This window comes from Tachysurus vachellii, chromosome 16 (assembly GCF_030014155.1).
Source record: "Tachysurus vachellii isolate PV-2020 chromosome 16, HZAU_Pvac_v1, whole genome shotgun sequence".
In the NCBI taxonomy this organism is placed as follows: Eukaryota; Metazoa; Chordata; class Actinopteri; order Siluriformes; family Bagridae; genus Tachysurus; species Tachysurus vachellii.
This window is the reverse complement of record NC_083475.1, coordinates 13,812,005-13,830,689: the sequence shown is the minus strand read 5'-3', so window position 1 is coordinate 13,830,689 and position 18,685 is coordinate 13,812,005. Positions and strand designations below refer to the sequence as shown.

At 37.8% G+C, this 18,685-nt stretch overlaps 1 protein-coding gene across 3 annotated transcripts in view; it reads right to left on the bottom strand.

Annotated features, from left to right (window-relative positions):
- Nucleotides 1–18,685, bottom strand: part of mdfic (MyoD family inhibitor domain containing) — a 130,926-nt gene that overhangs the window by 95,671 nt on the left and 16,570 nt on the right. Inside the window, exon 5 of one of the 3 annotated variants that reach the window (XM_060889717.1) lies at nt 13,048–15,800. The exons of 1 other annotated variant lie outside the window; for it this stretch is intronic. In XM_060889717.1, the coding sequence (XP_060745700.1) occupies nt 15,550–15,800 (251 nt within the window). In that variant the 3' untranslated portion in view covers nt 13,048–15,549. Of the gene's footprint in view, nt 1–13,047; nt 15,801–18,685 lie in introns of those variants that run through there. One more of the 3 variants, XM_060889718.1, reaches the window with a different exon arrangement.

The window sequence follows — 18,685 nt, the reverse complement described above, 5'->3', positions numbered from 1 at the left end:
CTATTACATGACTTTTTATCATTCATTTCCATTACTTGAGTGTATAGCGTGTGCATTATTATTTTATTTTCATAATTAAAACTACTTTTTAACATCTTTTCAGAAGCTGTTCTGTCGAACCCGGATTAACTAGCCATCATAAAAATATGTATTACAGAGTGTGGTTCATATCATATATTATTTCTGCACTGCTTTACCTACAAATAAAATAGAATCAAGCCTACAAACTCTCCAGGCTTTTTACCTTTTTTTTCATCAGCATGTACATATGAAGTGACTCACTTTTTTGTATCCTACATAATAAATCTCCCTATTGAAATTCTTCAGTAAACTCATAGGCAAACATAATGCTGGGGAAACTAGTATATAAATTATGCAACCAAAACATAAACAGAGTATATTCACCATCACAACACAGACTATTTTCCTTTGTCTTTGTCACACACACTTTATTAAATCTCACAGGGTGTTTGAATTTAATGTGAGCATGAAATACAAACCCTTCAAGCAGATTAAATTCAGAATCAAGCTGGCCATGTAAATGATGTGACGACAGGGGGCCCGGTGCAATTAGCATGCAGGCTACCGCTAGTGCAATTAGGCAAAACAGACAGCTACAGCATAGGGGCCAGGGACAAGGAGGAAAAGACAGCATTTCCATATTACTCCAAAGGACAGAAGGTGGACGTTGGAGAGAGAGAGAGAGAGAGAGAGAGAGAGAGAGAGAGAGAGAGAGAGAGAGAGAGAGAGAGAGAGAGAGAGATTGGGCGGAAGAGAGAGTTTAGACTTGACAAAAAACAGCTTGTTCTGTAATCCTGAATTTAACAGAATTTTACAAGCTGAAGGAGAAATGGAAACAAACAACCATTCACTGTTGCTAAGGGGTAAATTACAAACATTTGTGGGTGAAAACCGCTAAAGAGGAAATACTTCACGGGAAACGACCATTTATGCAAATCGTTCAGGTGAATTTGTCAGCGTGCCAAGATGAAAAAAAAGGCAGTGGAAAAACCACCTAGAGAAATAAACTAGGATAAATCAGCTAAACGAGCATGACATGTAACACAGTCCTCTGAAACTGTGCATGAATGCAGCATTAGAGAAAATGCCAACATGATGCAATAACAAATAGCGTCTCAGAACTTTTTTAATTGTAGATAATTCAAACAAAACCGAAGAGAAGAAAGCAGGTTTGTTTTCCATCTCAGAAGACCAGATAACTCTATGTGTCCATGTGTATGGAGAAGGGGTAAGTATGGATGAGTGCACTGTTGGAGTGTGTTCATAGGTCATGCTCCTGATATCACGGTGACAGCTTATTGTCAAATGTTAGGCCGAAATCTTGGCACCATTTTAGAATGCATGTTTTATTAATGTGGACAACTGCCATGGAGAACAGCATAAGATGCCCCGTTGCCTGACTGGTAGTGCTGGCGAGTCGTGTGATCTCCCATTGGGTTGAGTGGCTTTAGCCTTGGGGCTTAAACACACTCACACTCCCACAGCTCACCTCTTACCACGTGACTACCTGTCAGCGCCGAGACAATTGTGCTGCTCGGCTAACAGCTGAGGTCCGGCACACACACACACACACACACACACAAAGCCACCCACACCTGAAGTGCTTTTAATGGGGCATGTAGTCACAATGGCAGAGTTCTCCTACATGTCTAACCTTTCTGCTGCTTATCCTAGTTGGCCGGTTCTCAGCTGACATCTATTATGATATGATCCTGGCTCAGGGCTGAGCTAACATTTATAGCACAGTAGCAAAGAAAGGGCTAAACCTAAGTACCAACTCCTTAAAGCCATCAGAATGAGTGCTGACAATACAATCAGCTAGAAAGAATAAGTCATGCATCTAATAATCTGCCATGCATCTAATTAATGACTATAAAAAGCAGAAGGCATATTTAAGACATATGGGGCTGACAAGTCTTTGAAAAGGAGAAGATAAGAAGAAAAACATCACAAAAAATTCTACTGCCACACACTCACACACACATACACGGCTTAAAGGAAGAGAAAGCAAAGTAGCCGCGACATCCTGGCATTCACTTAAACACACCACACACAGAAAGAGGATCTCAGAACTTCCCCTTTCCATCCACCAGGAAGCACATGGTTCCTTAACTTTAACTCAAATAATCACTGCAGTCAGTTGAGCACAAAACAATCCTGAGTAAATAGCAAATGAAAATCACTCACACATGTATCTCCATGAAACTCTTCTAAGCAGTGTTTAACCAGTAAACACAGAAATCACAACAATATTTATAGCTTTACGGTTGTGAGATCAATACAAGTTAGTTCTGCATGACTGCTTGAAACAGGAATTAACTAGCAACTGAATTAGTAGCACATTTCTAAATTTTTTAGTAGCACATTACTAAAGCACATTTAGTATAAATCTTAAATCTCACTTATGTGCCAACAGGAACTTGTGCACCACTTTTGTGTGAAAATCAGTCTTAATAAAGAAGTTCTTTACGTAAGGGTAGTTCTGAGTGAGACAGCACATGCAACCATGGCTCCAGCCTCTTCATTCAGGTTATAAATGTAGTCGTTGTTTAATAGTTTAATGACCAGTTTAACATATGTTAAGAGAGGACATAGTAGTTTTGTGGTTAACACAGTTGCCTTGCATTTCCAGGATCAAGGGTTTGAGAAAACATGCAACATGTTCAAAGACAAACAATGTAGGATTACTGACATCTCCAAAAATCCCATTGTGTGTGTGTGTGTGTGTGTGTGTACGTGTTTGAGGAAGAGAGAGATTAGTCCTTGCATGGTGTTGGCACTTTGTCCAGGGCATCCCCTGGGATATGCTCCAGTTACCCAAAGACCCTGTGTAGGATAAGATGTACAGGGATGGCTTAAACAAGTTCAGTACAAAATGAAGTTATTCAGAACAAAATGATGATATCTCAAGTCTTCCCTTTTTATTTAGAAGACACTGGGATTCAACGAGGAACGAGGTCATACAATACAACATCTATGCTCAATGGTCACAGTAAATAAGGAAGAGGTGGTACTTTGTTCTATGCCACTGTTGAATGATTGGGGAATCAATGCTACCATAACACACACACATTTGTGCTGCCCTACACCAATCATCACTGTTTGTGCAAAATGTATAAACTTCTACAGAGCTCTGTGTCATTCTGTAACATAGGTGAAACTAAATATGTGAAATCATCTGCTATCTGTGATGTGACAAGTACAAACCACCCTAAAAGATAGACTCACATTTAAGAAGACCATATAGGCTGCATCGAATGAGGTCCAGCAATGAGAGCCCTTGTGAAGTGTATTATTTATATGACTCGACTGCTAGAAAAAGCTCTCCAGAGACACAGCTTGTTGTGAAACTGCAGTCTGGTGATGAGGTGTTAAGAGAAAAAGAAATCAAGAAGCTGTGTGTTGTGAGGTAGAAGGCGTATCTGTGAGCAAACAGCTAATCGGCTTTAAACATATGATGGCAGCAGCCCTCGTTCATCCCACGAGTGTTTTCACGCTTCTAGATCCATACCTGAATGAGTCAAGTAGTCTGACAAAACAGCAAAAAAGACGCAATACGATAATGTCACAAACAACAGAAAAGATAAACATATGGGGTTAATAATGAAGTAGAACAAATAAAAAAGTATCAAACAATTTCAGTCTAACATGCCTGTAGGTGCAAAAAAAACAAAACAACAACAAACAAAAACAATAAAGCAGCTTGTGCAAACTGTTTTCATCTTCAATGTCAGGGAAAGCCCATGAAACAAAAGCTTTCACTAACAAAGCTTTCCACTGAGACTTGACACTGGTGTTAGTATCTATTTACATACTGAAAATGCACTGGCGGCAATTTGCATAATGTTTTTTGTAGCCCTGTGCTCTGGGGAAAGGCATTGTAACATATTGATGCTTAATGAACTCTGAAAAAAATAGATTTTCCACAGAGTAAATTAAGAAATGCATTATAGCTGTTAAAGCAATCTTGTGGGAAATCGAAGCCTTCCACTGCTAAACTATGCTTGATAAGTAATAAATTACACGTTACAGTTATTTGCTTTAATTCATGCTAATTTTGTCCAATTAATGTATCACCGTCGCTCTGCAGTCTGCCACAAGAGGTTTAATTATTATCTTGCTTTTTTTGTCCGTATGTTTGTGTTTCCTGTTTGTACTGGTTGCATGCATAATCACATATACCCTAAAGTATATTTGAAGTTATATGCATAATTGAGAACGAATGCCAGCAAGTGGTAATCACTAACTGTATGTGTGTTTATTGTTCTTCACTATATAATAGATCATTTGGACATTGTACACATTTAAATGGAGCTGAAACAAAAAGCATCACGTCTATACATCTGATCTCTAAAATCAAATGAAAGCAATATTCATATAGTTATGATAAATATGCAGACAAACATATTTTGAACACGCTATTATACTGATATTTTCCAGTAAAGAAACCTAGGTCAGGCTGTGTGTGTGTGTGTGTGTGTGTGAGTGTGTGTGTGTAAGCTGTTTTTTTCCTGTGTGTGGCTCAGACAGGACAAGGCTCTTCCTCCTTCCACACGGTGATGACACACTGTTTACATGCTCTGAGACTCTGCTGTCCTATCAGGCCTCTCTGATGCCACTTTTCCATTCAATCAGGATGTGTGCATGTGGCAGCTCGATGCACACATGGAACACGGTACACCTCTCACCCTGAGGCTCAACTCTCCGTTTCTGGAGACGTTTCTCATGAAATCAAGGCTGGAGAAAAACAAACAGTAGATTTCCTTCAGAGAAGTAAGTAGCCACAAACATGCATTGCTGGAAAGGAAACTTCACACCACATGAATGTCAGGGACTGTTCAGGACAGCCCATTTTACAGCCCTATCAATGACTTCATATATCAAATAAATCCCGCTGCCATACGCACCTATGAAAAAAAGCCAAACGGAACGCTCTCCCAAAATCTGGCACTGATGCTGGAAAAAGTTACTCCTTAATCAGCCTTTTATTCCTCCTGCTACAGTAGGTTTCTTTACCTCCGCAACCCGGATATTTCACCCCATCTTTACACGCTCGGTGACAACTAAAAGTATACAGAGAGCACAGTATATTACTATTCCAACTCTTTTCACCAAAAAAAAAGAAAAGAGAAAGAATCAAACTACGTCCCCTTTTCTAATAGATGGCCAGTGTTCGCTATTCCGCTCACACTCATAGTAAAAAGCTTAAGCGCTGCTGGTTTTTCCACTAAATTAGAGAAAACAAAATCTCCTGATTAGTCAGTTAAGAGCCACATTAGCTCAGGAGTTAATTAAAAGATAGGGCACAGTCTTTAACAATATGCTAAGGCAGAGTGTTTAAACAGGAGACTGAACAAATGGTGCTTATTAAAACTTACTGTGAGTCACTTGACACTTAACATAGCTGTACCTAGAGCTACACAAACAGATTGTCAGGCTGTGGTGCTCCCTGAACCCATCTATGCTAATATTCTGGAGACAGCCAGGAGAAGTGCCACACGTCAACAGCTGGCACCACAGGATGTAAATGCTTACAAAAGCAGCACCTAAGCTACGTCAATTACTGAAACAAAAACACACCCAAGCACCCTCTTTAACCTACGCCAGCACTGCTGTCATTAATTCAGTGTTACCAGCTTAACAATTATCGAATTAACAAACCTCTTATGATACAACGAACAAATGAACTAATTGCGCATGATACATTTTTTATCCTGGGATGTACTTTATACTGAACACAAAGCAAGTTTGCATGTAGACTCACCAGCCACTTTACTAGGAATACCTGTACAATCAGCCAGTTGAAACGCCGCAAAAGCAGCACAATTTAGTTAGTGTTAACAGCCAGCAAACATCCGAATGAGGAAAAATCAGGTGTCGGTGACTTTACCTGTTACATGGCTGCTGGTGCCAGATGAACTGTATTTGGTATTTCAGAAAACTGCTAGCTTTATGAGATTTTCACACACAACAGTCATAAACATTGAACAATCGGTGAGCTGAAAAAGAATATCAGAAAACACAACACCTTGAGGTGGATGAGCAGCAACTGCAGAAGTACACATCAGGTCTACCAAAAACAAGAAGACTATCATCCGAACTAGACAATCTAAATGTTGGAACAAGAACATAATACTTTGAGTAAATAAATAAAAAACTAATCTGAAACATGAAAGAATGCTCACGATAAATTGCTTAAAATCATGACACATCTTCTGGTTCGTATGATATATTATAGTGTACTAATGCTTGGCTTTAACATCATAGTGCATTCTAAATATTTCCAAAAATAGTGATAAATGGACATAGAATATAAATTTGATGGAGCATCCCTTCAATCTTTCTGCAAGTTCTGCATCGGCATTTTTTTCCCCTGCACACACAAAACAGCAAGATGGTGCCAGTGCCCTGAGAGCTGATAGTCTCTGCACTGAGACATCACAGTTCACTGCCTGTGTTGGCATATCAGCGTCACTTACTATCCAGAACAATGCGACAGCTGACAGCTTGCACAGAGAATCATCCCGCTAAGCTGAATTATTTCTGCCACGTGTTAATTTATTAACAACCTATGCATGCTCTAATGTAGTGAATTTGCATATACATTTTTAACCTGGAAGTAAGATCATGAATATTCCTCAGGCAGCCAAGCACTTCTCTTTGTTAGTCACTTTTGATTCATAAGAGAGTGAGAGGGAGAAGAAGAAAAGTCACAACTACTATATCTCCTGCAGGGCCTGTATTCTTGCAGGGCAAATAACACTTTCATATACGGAATGGTTAATGAAATATCGGGTGAAACCTATTATTATTATTAGTAGTAGAACAAGTATAATGTAAATAGGCAATTCTAATGAATAAAGTATAATGAAAACAGTGTTTGTGTGCTACATTGTGGATACAGATGTTCTCAGACACCCTCGACTAGCATGTGTAGAGGAGTGTTTTGAGACAGAATAAAGCTACATAATTTGTATGGGCTGCACTCCTAAGGTATCAGGACAAGAAGAGTTATTCCTAGGAGACGACTCTACAGGTTCCTCTCCTCTGCACCTGTGAAGTTTCTTGTGTACGCTCTTCATTTTGCACAGAGATGCAATGCTTAGCCCTGAACATAAATAATACACTGCCTTCCAGCTGCAACACACTTGTCAGTACAACAGACTGCTTTTGAATGCTGAGTACACAAGACAAACAGAGACACAAAAAAACAGATGAGCCTATTGTCTGAAGAAACAAGCGCGACAAGCTAATAAATTAATAGAACACGTAACGTTATTATGGCTGTGGGTGCTACTCGTGGTAATTGCTATTCTTATTTATTTATCCTTGCAGCGCGGCTCTACTGAGAATATAACTGTCTGTGAATGTTAGTAGGCTTTAGTTAACAGTATTGTAGAATTTGATTAGCAGATCTAACATACTCGCAGTGGGCGATATGTAAGGAATAAAACATGACAGGCATGCTGTTATAAAAAAATAATCATCAAAAGTCTTGATGTGATGCAACCCAGCGTGAAGTGGAATTATTGCTACTAGCTTGAAGCTGGTTATTTTTCTTGTAAACAACACGGACTGCTGTGTTTAGACCTCTTGAGCCACTGCAATACGGACATTTACAGAATAAGCAATCACTTACGTTATAGCAGCTATAAAAAGCCGTTCTTTCACCGGCCTCCTTTTTTCTCTCTCTTGATTTTAATAAGACAAAAAAATGCTGCTTGCCAATTTACAAAGAAGCAAAAAAAAAAAAAAAAAGAAAGTCATCTCACCTGAAGCCCTTACTGTGGTGTAAATAAAAAGTACTGACGGTTACAAAGCACTGTAAATGACACTGGAGACTCTTTCCATAAATTTGTAATAAACACATCTCCACAGAAAACTTTAGTGTCATCAATTTCGCTTTTCTCACTGATGTGGAGCATCTTTCCTACAAGTCTCTTACAACTACGGTATAAATACAGTCATGTTTCAGAATGAGCAGATTATTGTAATGTAGAAGAAGAAATGAATCAACACTGACTGACACCTTCTGACCAATCAGAACTGTGAGTTCAACAGTGCTGTGGAATGAGGAAAAAATATCGCATACAGTATGTGTCATGTCACGGCATCTTATTTTAATTTTCAGCATGCTTTTTTAAATCTTTTATCGCCACGGCTACATTATTACAGGAAAGAGAACGTTTTAACGTCCTGTCAGCTATAAAACTGAGGATACCTGCGAGAGTTAAATCACAATATCATGTTGTATAGTTATATGTCATATTCCTCAACACTATTTTATTCCCCAGCATAGTTCGTGCTCATGTGGGAAGAAGTCTTCCTCAATAAGTTCATTAAGCTGATCTATACCTAATCTAACATACTTCTAATTCACATTCAGAAATTTAGCCTTATTTCCACAAGTAACTTTACACTAAATGAATGAAGTTACAGTGAAAATACTAAAATGTCTTAACTCTGCTATACGACCGACACAATAGCTCTTTAACAGTGTCTACAGTTCAAAAGTAAATTCTATACAAAGTACAGTACGTTACACTGATCACACTGTCTATCTTGTCTATCTGTAGTATAGTATAGCAGTGATTTGACTCAAATAGTCGTTTCCGTCCCTCAGAACGACCCGAGGCTGTCCAAGCCCTTCATTTAAGTGATGTTAAGAGCAAACAATCAAACCACCGCTTTGGTTTCCACAACACCTCTGTATAAGCGAATGACAAATAGTGAATCTGACATCTAATTTATAGCTCAAGGGCTGCATACAAGTAAATAAACAGGGACTTCCGCTTCACATGTCCTGTCCAATTTGCCTCTCCAATGAAGCAAAGAATTTACAAAGAGAGAAAAAAGTTGAAGGTGTAACTGTGACCTAATGTTTTACTAATAGAATGGACGATCTCCTCTGCCTCATACATCCATTTTTCCTTAAACACACACACCCACAATACTGATGCATGCATTTTCAGCATCCAAGCTTCCAACATTCACGCATATGCATGTGCTGAGAATTATAATACAGCAGCACCTTTAAGGAAGACTGCATGAAAAGAAAAACTATGTTCAGCATATATCAGAATCTGCTGCTCTTTCTGTCTCAAAGTGCTAGACTTCAAAAGGCTAAAAACTTTAAAAATCGCTCTGTGCCTTGTCTGTGGATGGTGTTTTTTCTTTCCTGATCTCACTCAGTGCCGACTGCTGTCATTACATCTCTGTGGTGCTGCTCCCTGCTAAAGTAAGATTACATATTACACTGTGCTCTCATAAAGCAGCACAGATTTTGTGGAAAGGGTCTTTAAATATTTAAGGAGTGAATACAGTAACACACTGCTGTGACAGCGAGACACAAATCTGCAACCTGGATGTATCATTTGCATTTCATTTGCTCTGTTTGTTTCAGTTAATCATTTCTAAACTCTAAATTTCCTGTTAGAAGTCAGAATAAATGAACAAACACTATGGTTGTTTGCCATAAGATGTCTTCAGTGAGCAAGCTTGGATAGCTCTGCCTGGAATCCCACTTACATTACATTCTGTAAAAGTGTTATTAAACAGAGGCTGTGGACTTATTTTCGTATGACTTTCTGAACGGGAACGATCGTATACATATGCTGTTTTATTTAGTATACGTAATGTTTGTGGATAAAGATTCCAATTCAGATTTTCAAAATGAATTACAGATAAACATGAAGCAAAAAAAAAAAAAAACACTCAGGTTCCGTGTCACAGTCAGTTAAGCTACTCAGATAATCAGAGCCGATCAGCCCTCATACGCTCACTACGCAAGTTGCGTAGGGCCTCGCAAATTACGCACGGCCCCGCCTCCCCCGCCTCATTTAACAGCGTGTGTTAATGTTTACTGAGTAGACGACAATATGAAACGGAGCTATCCATCTGGCTATAAAAAGAGGAGAAAAAAAAACAAAATGAGAGTGAAATGCGAGAACAGCAATCAGGTAAACTTGTGTTCTCTTCAAGTTTGATGTCAGCAAGAGCAAATAATGGTAAAGTTAAGTTGATGTGATTCTGTCTCTAGTCTCTATCAGACTGGCTAAATTAGCTGTCCAGTGCTGCCAGTGCAAGTGTGAATGTGTGGCAAATGGTTTACATGGCTCACGGGTCAGGTAGGAGGGCCCCTTAGCAGAATTTTGCTTAGGGCCCCAGGGAGGTCAGGATCGGCTCTGCGGATAATGACCCCGATAGCTTTGTAAAATTGTCTGTATGCATGCAGGCATCTTACAGGAAACTGTAAGAAAATTACACATGCACCCAGATTTCACTCCAAGATACACACAGAAAAGAGCTCATTCCTAAAAAGGCTTACATATCATAAGGTAATACGTTAAATAAATTAAAACTCTAAATAAATTAACTTGATTCAATCGTTAGTATGGGAGCGGCAGCTGGACATCAAGGATCGCCACTAACAAAGGGTCTACGTGACCGCAATGACCATTTAAAGTGACCATTTGGTTGATAACAACTGTAACAATACCAAGCCAAGGTGTAAATGACCATGAACCCAAAGTACTTCATGTATTTTGTCACTGCTATACTGGAATAAACTTCTTGTTCTTCATTCATCATTTTATTTTCATACAAACCTGAAGAGATTAATTGACAGTGAAGTTACTTGAACTCTATTTTTTCCTTCTTGTCTTTGCTAAGCTTACTATGCTGATGGACCTGTCACCTGTAAGTTCTTATACTATACTATCTATAAGAGCATGTCGGAGGTCCATCAAACTTTGGCACATATGCAAGCACAGAGTAATACATTATGCATAGGTGTTAGCTGAAGACTTCCTTCCTTTGTGGTCACTTGAGCCTACAGTAGGTTTAGACAGCTGATGGAAAGAAATAGTGTTGAAAAGACTGTCAAAGTTGTGTATTTTTAACAGCCACTTTAACAAGAACACCTGGAAATCTGCTCATTTGTGCAATTATCCAATCGTTATGTTGCATAATGCATAAAATGGTGTAGATACAGGTGAAGTGTTATTGTTCACATCAAGCAATAAAATGCTGCAGTAAAAGCTGTGGTCTCTGTAACTTTAACCCTGACAGCATTGTTGCTGCCAGATCTACTGTTTTGAGTATTTCAGAAACCGCTGACCTCCTGGGTTAGCAGACTACTAAAGTTTACACAGTAAGCTCACTAAAATTGGACAGCTTAGACAAGCCCTGGACTTTTACTGGTCTTCATCTGTCCAGTTTGGATGAGTTTGTGCCTATGATAGCCTCAGATTTCTGTTCTTGCCTAACAGGAGTCACTGCTCAACCACCTCAAGGTGTGATGTTTTTAATGTTCTAATATGCATTTTTTTTTTCATTTCTGTAGTTATAAATGCTTATTGTAGTAACCATAGACCTCTTGTCAACTCATTCTTATCAACAAAATGTGTCAGCCTGCAGACCAGTTTTTTGTTTGTTGTACCATTATGTGTACAATTCAACGCTACAGACTGTTGTGAGTGAAATTCCCAGGAGATTATTAGGTACTGAAATCCTTAAAACAGCTTGCCTAGAGTCTAGACCAACAACCATGCTACGGTTCAGGTCAGAGATCACACTTTTTCATTGAACATTAACTGAAGCTCTTGACCTGTATCTGGATGATTGTGCAGGTGTACAGGTGTCCCTAATGATGTGGACAGTGATTCTGTTTAAGTAACAAATACAGATATTGATATTTGGATTAGTAATAAATTGAATTATATAGCGTATATGTGATTATCTATTACACACTCTCGGAACATGCAGCTTCACAGCCCTTAGTAGTAGAAAAGGGTTAAAGTCTGATCATTATTTCCCGGCATTATGGCATTAGTAACTCAAATTGCTATATTATGCAACTGGGGAAAATATTAACCTTATAGCCAAACACACTCGTGACGATTTTGCCTGTGATGCAAGAATAGTGAAAAAAGCTGCAATTTGTGCTAGAGGGAAGTGACTGACATTTATTTGCTAGTGAGAACAAAGACACTGGGTGGTCTCTAAAGATCTGTTCAATAGGGTAAAGGAAACAACCTGAGAAAAGCACAAAAACACAATTCAAGGAAGCACTGGTAGTCATGGTACAAGCAAGAGCATTTGGAAAAACAGAACAAAAATCCTTTATAGTGATTAGAGTCGTATCTGTGCAAAAAAACGGTGAAGGGGACAATTCTGGGCTTAATTAAGTTAAAGTATGGAGATGCAAAGGGCAAATAGAGCCTTCATGCAACAGAAAGTCTATACCATGTTTACCAGTAGTCATGTTGTGATTCAGTGTGTGTGTGATCCACATGATCGGTCACATTTTATCACTGACAAAGGGATACTTAGACTAACACAAGCTGTGTGATGTCTAGAAGATTATCATCTCAGCCTTTACTCTAACCTCATGAAAAAAAAAATCAAAAAACGTAAATAAAACTTTTGTGGGCACCTTAGTTCCAGTGTAAGGAGATCGCAAAATTTGTGGCAACTAATTATCTAACTAATTTGATAGTCAGGTCCACAAGCTTTTGGCCATGTAATGTAGAATAATGGGTAGATCAACAGAAAATACTGAACAGGATTGTAGGTAGGACAATAAAGAGTTGGGGCTCAAATACAGTTTTATTCTTAAAAAAAAAAAAAAAAAAAAAAAAAAAAAAAAAAGATCAAACAAAAAAATTTTTTTATTAAACAAAAAAATTTTTAACAAATAAAAAGATAGCGTCTAGTGTGTCAAAAGCAAGCAAAGCATCATACATTCTACAACAAAAAAAAGTCAGTCGTAGTTAAGATGACTACAGGAAGAGATCAAATAAAATGATTTTCAAAAGAATGCAGTACAATAAAATTCTGATAAACAATATCAGTGAATAATCTAATAAAAACATAACATACATTAGGTTAAAACATGACATTATAACGTTTGTGGAAAATTGGACCCTGCTTGTACATACCAAATGCCAAAGGATAAATATGCAAAAGCTAAAAAAAAAAAAAATTATTCACATTTTGTCATATTTAATAAATTTGGCACTTGCATTCATAATAATGGGTTTATTAGCTGTTGTTTTTTTTAAAGAAAGAAAGAAACAAACAAACAAAAAAACACAATTACAGATACAGTTTGCTGAAGAAGTGCCCTGTTATTTCAAGCATTTCATACACCAAACAAACTACTGGTAAATTTAGGGTTAATAATCACTCTACAAAATGTATTTACCAAATTGTCTTACATCCAACACACACGTTTACCCTGCAGTGGCTCAGAGCTAAAATATAAAAAAAACTAGTTTTACTGAGTTTTGCTTGTGCTCTGAGAGTCTTGAGATTAAAAAAAAAAAGTTTAGTGCATCCAACGTTGCTATTTACTAATTCCAATCATATCCCTCTTGGAAAAGTGCAGTTAAGCAAGTATGTCTTTTACATTGAAGAGATGAGTCAGTTTTAACAAAAACACACAAGCCGTACCAAACGTATCAGAATAACCCTTATCCACCAAAGTTAAAAAGACATGAGCACAGATTTGAGTATAAAGACTGTTGAATGGAATTGTGTCAGATTCAGGAAAATAATGAACAATATCAAAAAGAGCACAAATGATAAATCAGCTTCATACGTATAGCGATACAAAAACCTATTACCTCTATATGTGTACAAAGATTCCATAATCGCAATTCTGATCATCTTATTTGATTTTTTTTGTTACTACTTATACTATTCTACTTATTAAATAGAATTATTGATGATAATCTTCATTCTAAGAATATTATAATTGATGATTTAACTACAAACCAAACATTGGTAAAGTGGAACGCTCAAATATTTTCCCACACACTCTGATTAGACGTGAGTCTGACCACACTGATACACCAAGGATGAAATCAGCTTTGACTATAAGCAACGATAATAAATAAGGGCCATTATGACTGTAAAAATATAACCGTTCATATAAAATTAATTCAATCATTTCATGTAGATTCATGACTACATGTACAACCAACCTCAAAAACGCTGGTTCAGGAATGTTTATTGTTTTGAATAATATGTCCAGTATTTAATACAAGAATCTACTATGCATTTACATTAACAGGGATTAAAAAGAAAGTTTAGATTGTAGTGAAGTTCGAGACTGAGTGAAATAAAGAGAAATTGAGTATGAACAGGATTTGGTGTTGTTAAGTACAAAGAACTATCTACATTTATTTCTTCCACAATTGAATCATCGTTCATTATTCCTTCCTAACGTCTTTCCATCACACTCAAAAGTATAGACCTGTAATGAATCAAGATACAGTAGACAATGCTTTAAGAAAGCTTTCCAAACAGACAGAAATACCCATGAAACATGTGCAGAGCCTTGCCCTCTGCCATATAAAAGAGACGTGAATCTGTGGAAATTACAGTGTTGATTTAGAGCATAGTAGTTAGAAGTCTACTCTAATGTAATCTAGAGTAAGACAAGAAATACAAAATCATGGTTTAAACTGAGTTAAACTAGTAGGTAAGACACGAAACACCACTGTTAGACCTTGTCAAGAAAGGACATCTCCAGAATTATTGACATGATTTATGAACATGAGCAAATATAAATATATTCTGAATGATGCATGCAGTGAATGGGATTCTCCATCTATATATATAGATATGGGAATTCTTTTTGGCTTTAATTAAAAAGCAATTATTTGGTATGAAATAAATATTTTTTGGTAAAGCCTACTACAAAGAAAATTACAGCACCGAGCATCTTTCTCTAAAGCCCATTAAAGTTGTTGAAATCTCAAGAAGGGATCTTAGAATGTCTTCTCAAGCGCCTTTATATCCCTTTATTCATTTTACTCCATATTCTTTTTTAAATCAGACAAAAGATTTTCAACAGTGGTCAAATGTGCTATCAGATAGCAATAAACTTCAGGGCTGATTTGGACGTTAATATTCTAGAGTTTAGTGAAAGTCATAAATCCATCAATCTTCATAACATATTTTACTATGGGATTCTTCTCTTTTTCTTGTATACAGTTCCCTTTTTTCCCCCTTCACCAAAAACATCTCATCTGGGAAACACACATGATCACAAATCACACTCTCAAATTCTGCACTGAAATGTGTTATAAGCTTGAACTTAAACTTGAACAGTGTACTTGTCAAAGGTACACTGGTTAAAGTAGTGTAAGCGGTTTCTCCAATTCATTTTGAATCACTGGGTGTAATGATTATCTCAGAAAGTAAGATTTGCCTATGTTTTTTTAAAGGTGTCAACAATTAGAGATAAATTAGAGATAATGTAGTAACTGACGGTCATAATTTTACTTTAAACGTAACATACACAAAAAAATACAGAACATGTGTAATCGGTTTAAACTGATGAAGCATCTGTTTGCTCAGCTGGATGGAGGCCAGTAAGAGTGTGTACATGCATGTACGTAAGAGTGTGTACATGCATGCATACTTTCAAGAACACGATACATACAAACAGGCACACGTGTACTTTCACACACAGGAATGTCTCTGTCTCCATGTGCTAACTACTGGCAAACAGAGCTTTTATGTGGGGAAGCAGATGCCACAGCACTCCATGCAGATCTCGAGACAGTCAGAGGACTCGCAGCAGGCATCCATAATGCCACAGTCCATGTCACAGGGGCAGTTACAGTCGTCTCCTAGGTCGTCTCCACAGCAGCAGCAGCAGCAAGCCTCTGATGTGCAGGCGCCACATGATGCCTGAGCCACCACCATGTTGCACAGGTTGAGAAACTCGCAGAACAGGCAGGCTAGGATGCAATGCACACAACAGTCTGCTCCCACCGGCCAGTTATGAGAAAACAGTTCAATAAGCAAAGGAAAAACATCAGTAAACCAAAATGTGCAGCATAATCATCAATTTTGTATAGTAAACCTGCAGGACATCAACAGTGTACTACATGTGCTTCAAACCCTGCAGATAAAATGTACTGGAAATGCATAATTAACTGACTTCTCAACATAAATGTGTGGGGCTATGGCTGTGTGAGAGTAGGGAGGATTCCAGCTAAGCAGGGAGGAAAGATGGAAGAAATCAAGGAAATTCTAAGGAATGAATTCCACTTTAGGGATGATTAGTAGCTTTGGAAATAATGGGGTTATCATCATGCAAAAGCACAGGCCTGATCACGTAAAGCTGATTAGCAGTGTCCGAGATTTTCCCTCGCAAATTGCCCTAATGCTACCATTTCTCTCATCCCTGATTAACATTTGAACTCTCTACTGGCCTCTTATAGGGATGCAGCACATGATTTCAAATTACAGATGTGCAAGATGACGTGGGGTTTTTTTTTGGTCATTTTTCCTGACAATGGTCAGTTGAAGGTGTTCACATAAATGACAAATAACATAAATGACATAGTAGATGCAGTTTTATTCACTAGGTAGGTAAAATAAATATGTCTACCTTATGTCTACCTACCCAAGTTTAAAACTTAAATGCTTCCTAGTACAACCTCTTCGGGCCATTCTAACAGCAAGACTGATTTGTAACTAAAAAACTTGAGATTTTAAAGCTTTCTGAACAAAAATTCACAAAGTTAATTTTTATTAGAGGCACATCACACAGGGATCTAGAGCCAGTGTTTAAGAGACTAACAGCACCCTGCTGGGCATACTTCTTCCAACTATGAGCCAAGTAATTGGATTTGATACATATTTTAGAGAAATGGACTTGATGGTGTCATTCCAAAAAACACTACATTTGCATGGCTTTCATCGGTTCATGGTGAGCTGTCAGGGAGAATACTCAGACTGACTGGAGCTGTTATATGAAGAATAAAGAGGAAAGCTCAGCCTCAAGACCCCTGAATACTCATGTTTGTTTAATCAAAGTGTGTTTTTTTAAGGAGAAGTCACGTGGTAGAACAATAACCATACTCGCATGCACATCGGTCTGAATAGACAGGTGTAATAACCTGAAACCATGACACTGTCCTTAATCATGACTTAACAGTTAAACTGACTGTTTACAATTAATAAAAATGTAATAACAAATTACTGATGAAACACACTTCAACGTCATATTTAAAGTTCATAACTTTTTCTCAGGTCTTTATTGGTAGTTTCTAGACATAGATTAATGTGATACAGTGCTTTATCCATTCTCTTGGATGCATAATTTATCAGCAGTGATTATTATGAATCTTAAGGAATGAGAGGCTGGGTAATATACGCAGGAGACAGGCAGCCCTGCAAAACTGACATCACTCCTAGGAACATGTTATGCTTATTGTCAGCTGTAGCTGAAAAAGCTCAGAGTTTAAGAAAAACTAAACTAGTCTGAGCGCTGTAGAGGAAACAGTATGAGACATCTGGAAGAACCCAGAGGCTAACATCAAAAAGAGGGGCAGCCTGACATAAAACAAGATAGATCTGGCACAGAACAGTGAATTGTGTAGGAACACTGAAATGAAGAAAGACTTCAACTTCTGCCTCAGACCCTGAATGACAGTGGAAGCAAAAGACAAGAGGAGAGAGACTTATAATGTACTGACAACCGGATCAAATTTAAAGCTGCAACAGCAGGACGATGGCAAACATCAGATAATTGCTGATAGGACACCACAAAAAACTCACATGGCATGCACGTATTGCTAGATATTAAACATTTGTGATAGCACAGTGCACAGCCAAGGATCAGCTCAAAAAAGCAAGACGTTTCTTGGCTAATCTGAGGGAACACACAAGACAGAAATATAGAAATATAAAATATTGAATAGCAGCTTTCTAGTAGATTCTGTTGCACTTATTAGATTTGTAGAAACGAGTAAATGCTTACGATAGAAATGTACGATCATTAAAGTTTCTAACCTATTCACAAAACAAAGCAGCTCTCAATTAATTGCAACAGGGTTGATGTTATCACAGCTGAATATTAGTGCCAGTCATACAAGCCAAGAATGCAAAAAAGCAAAATCCCCTGAGTGGCTCCTTGTAAGGCTTTATTCTTCTGCTTTCCCACCTGTTTAGAAGCTAATTTCCCATGCAAACAGATTATGGTAATCCATGTAAACATTAAAACACAACAGATTGCTGTTCTCCAGAGGGAAATAGATACTTGAGTGAGCATATTGATTTAGACCACAATTCTACAAATAACAGACACAAAAAGCAGTAATGAGACTTATTGAAGTGGCTTTTTTTCTCTCACCAATTAACAAGTTGATGGTATGATACTATTAAAACAGACACTTCTGTCAAATCGACAAGGACAAAAAAAAAAATCTGTGCCACAATCTTCCTCTACCGTAATCGAACTATTAAAAAAAAAAGATTGTGGCACCTTTCATATTTAATAAAAGCACAATAAAAGACTTTTTTTAAGGTAAACTAAATCACTGTATTCAATTTGAGCTGATGCCACATTTATCTACACTATGGACATATGCTTTATAAGAAATGTTAGTATAGCATGGAAGAGCACTGAGCCAAAGTGGGGGGTGTGAGACAGTAGCGTGTGTGTGAGAGACAGAGAGAGAGAGAGTGAGAGAGAGAGAGAGAGAGAGAGAGAGAGAGAGATGGCCTGAAATGGGTTGAGGTGTGTGTTGCAGAGCCACAAAGCAGATCTTAATGAGAGGACACTGTGAGAGAGGAGAGCGAGGGCCCATGCAGAGGTGGAGCTGACATATGGCAGACCCCCCACTTTCCCTAGCCTTGT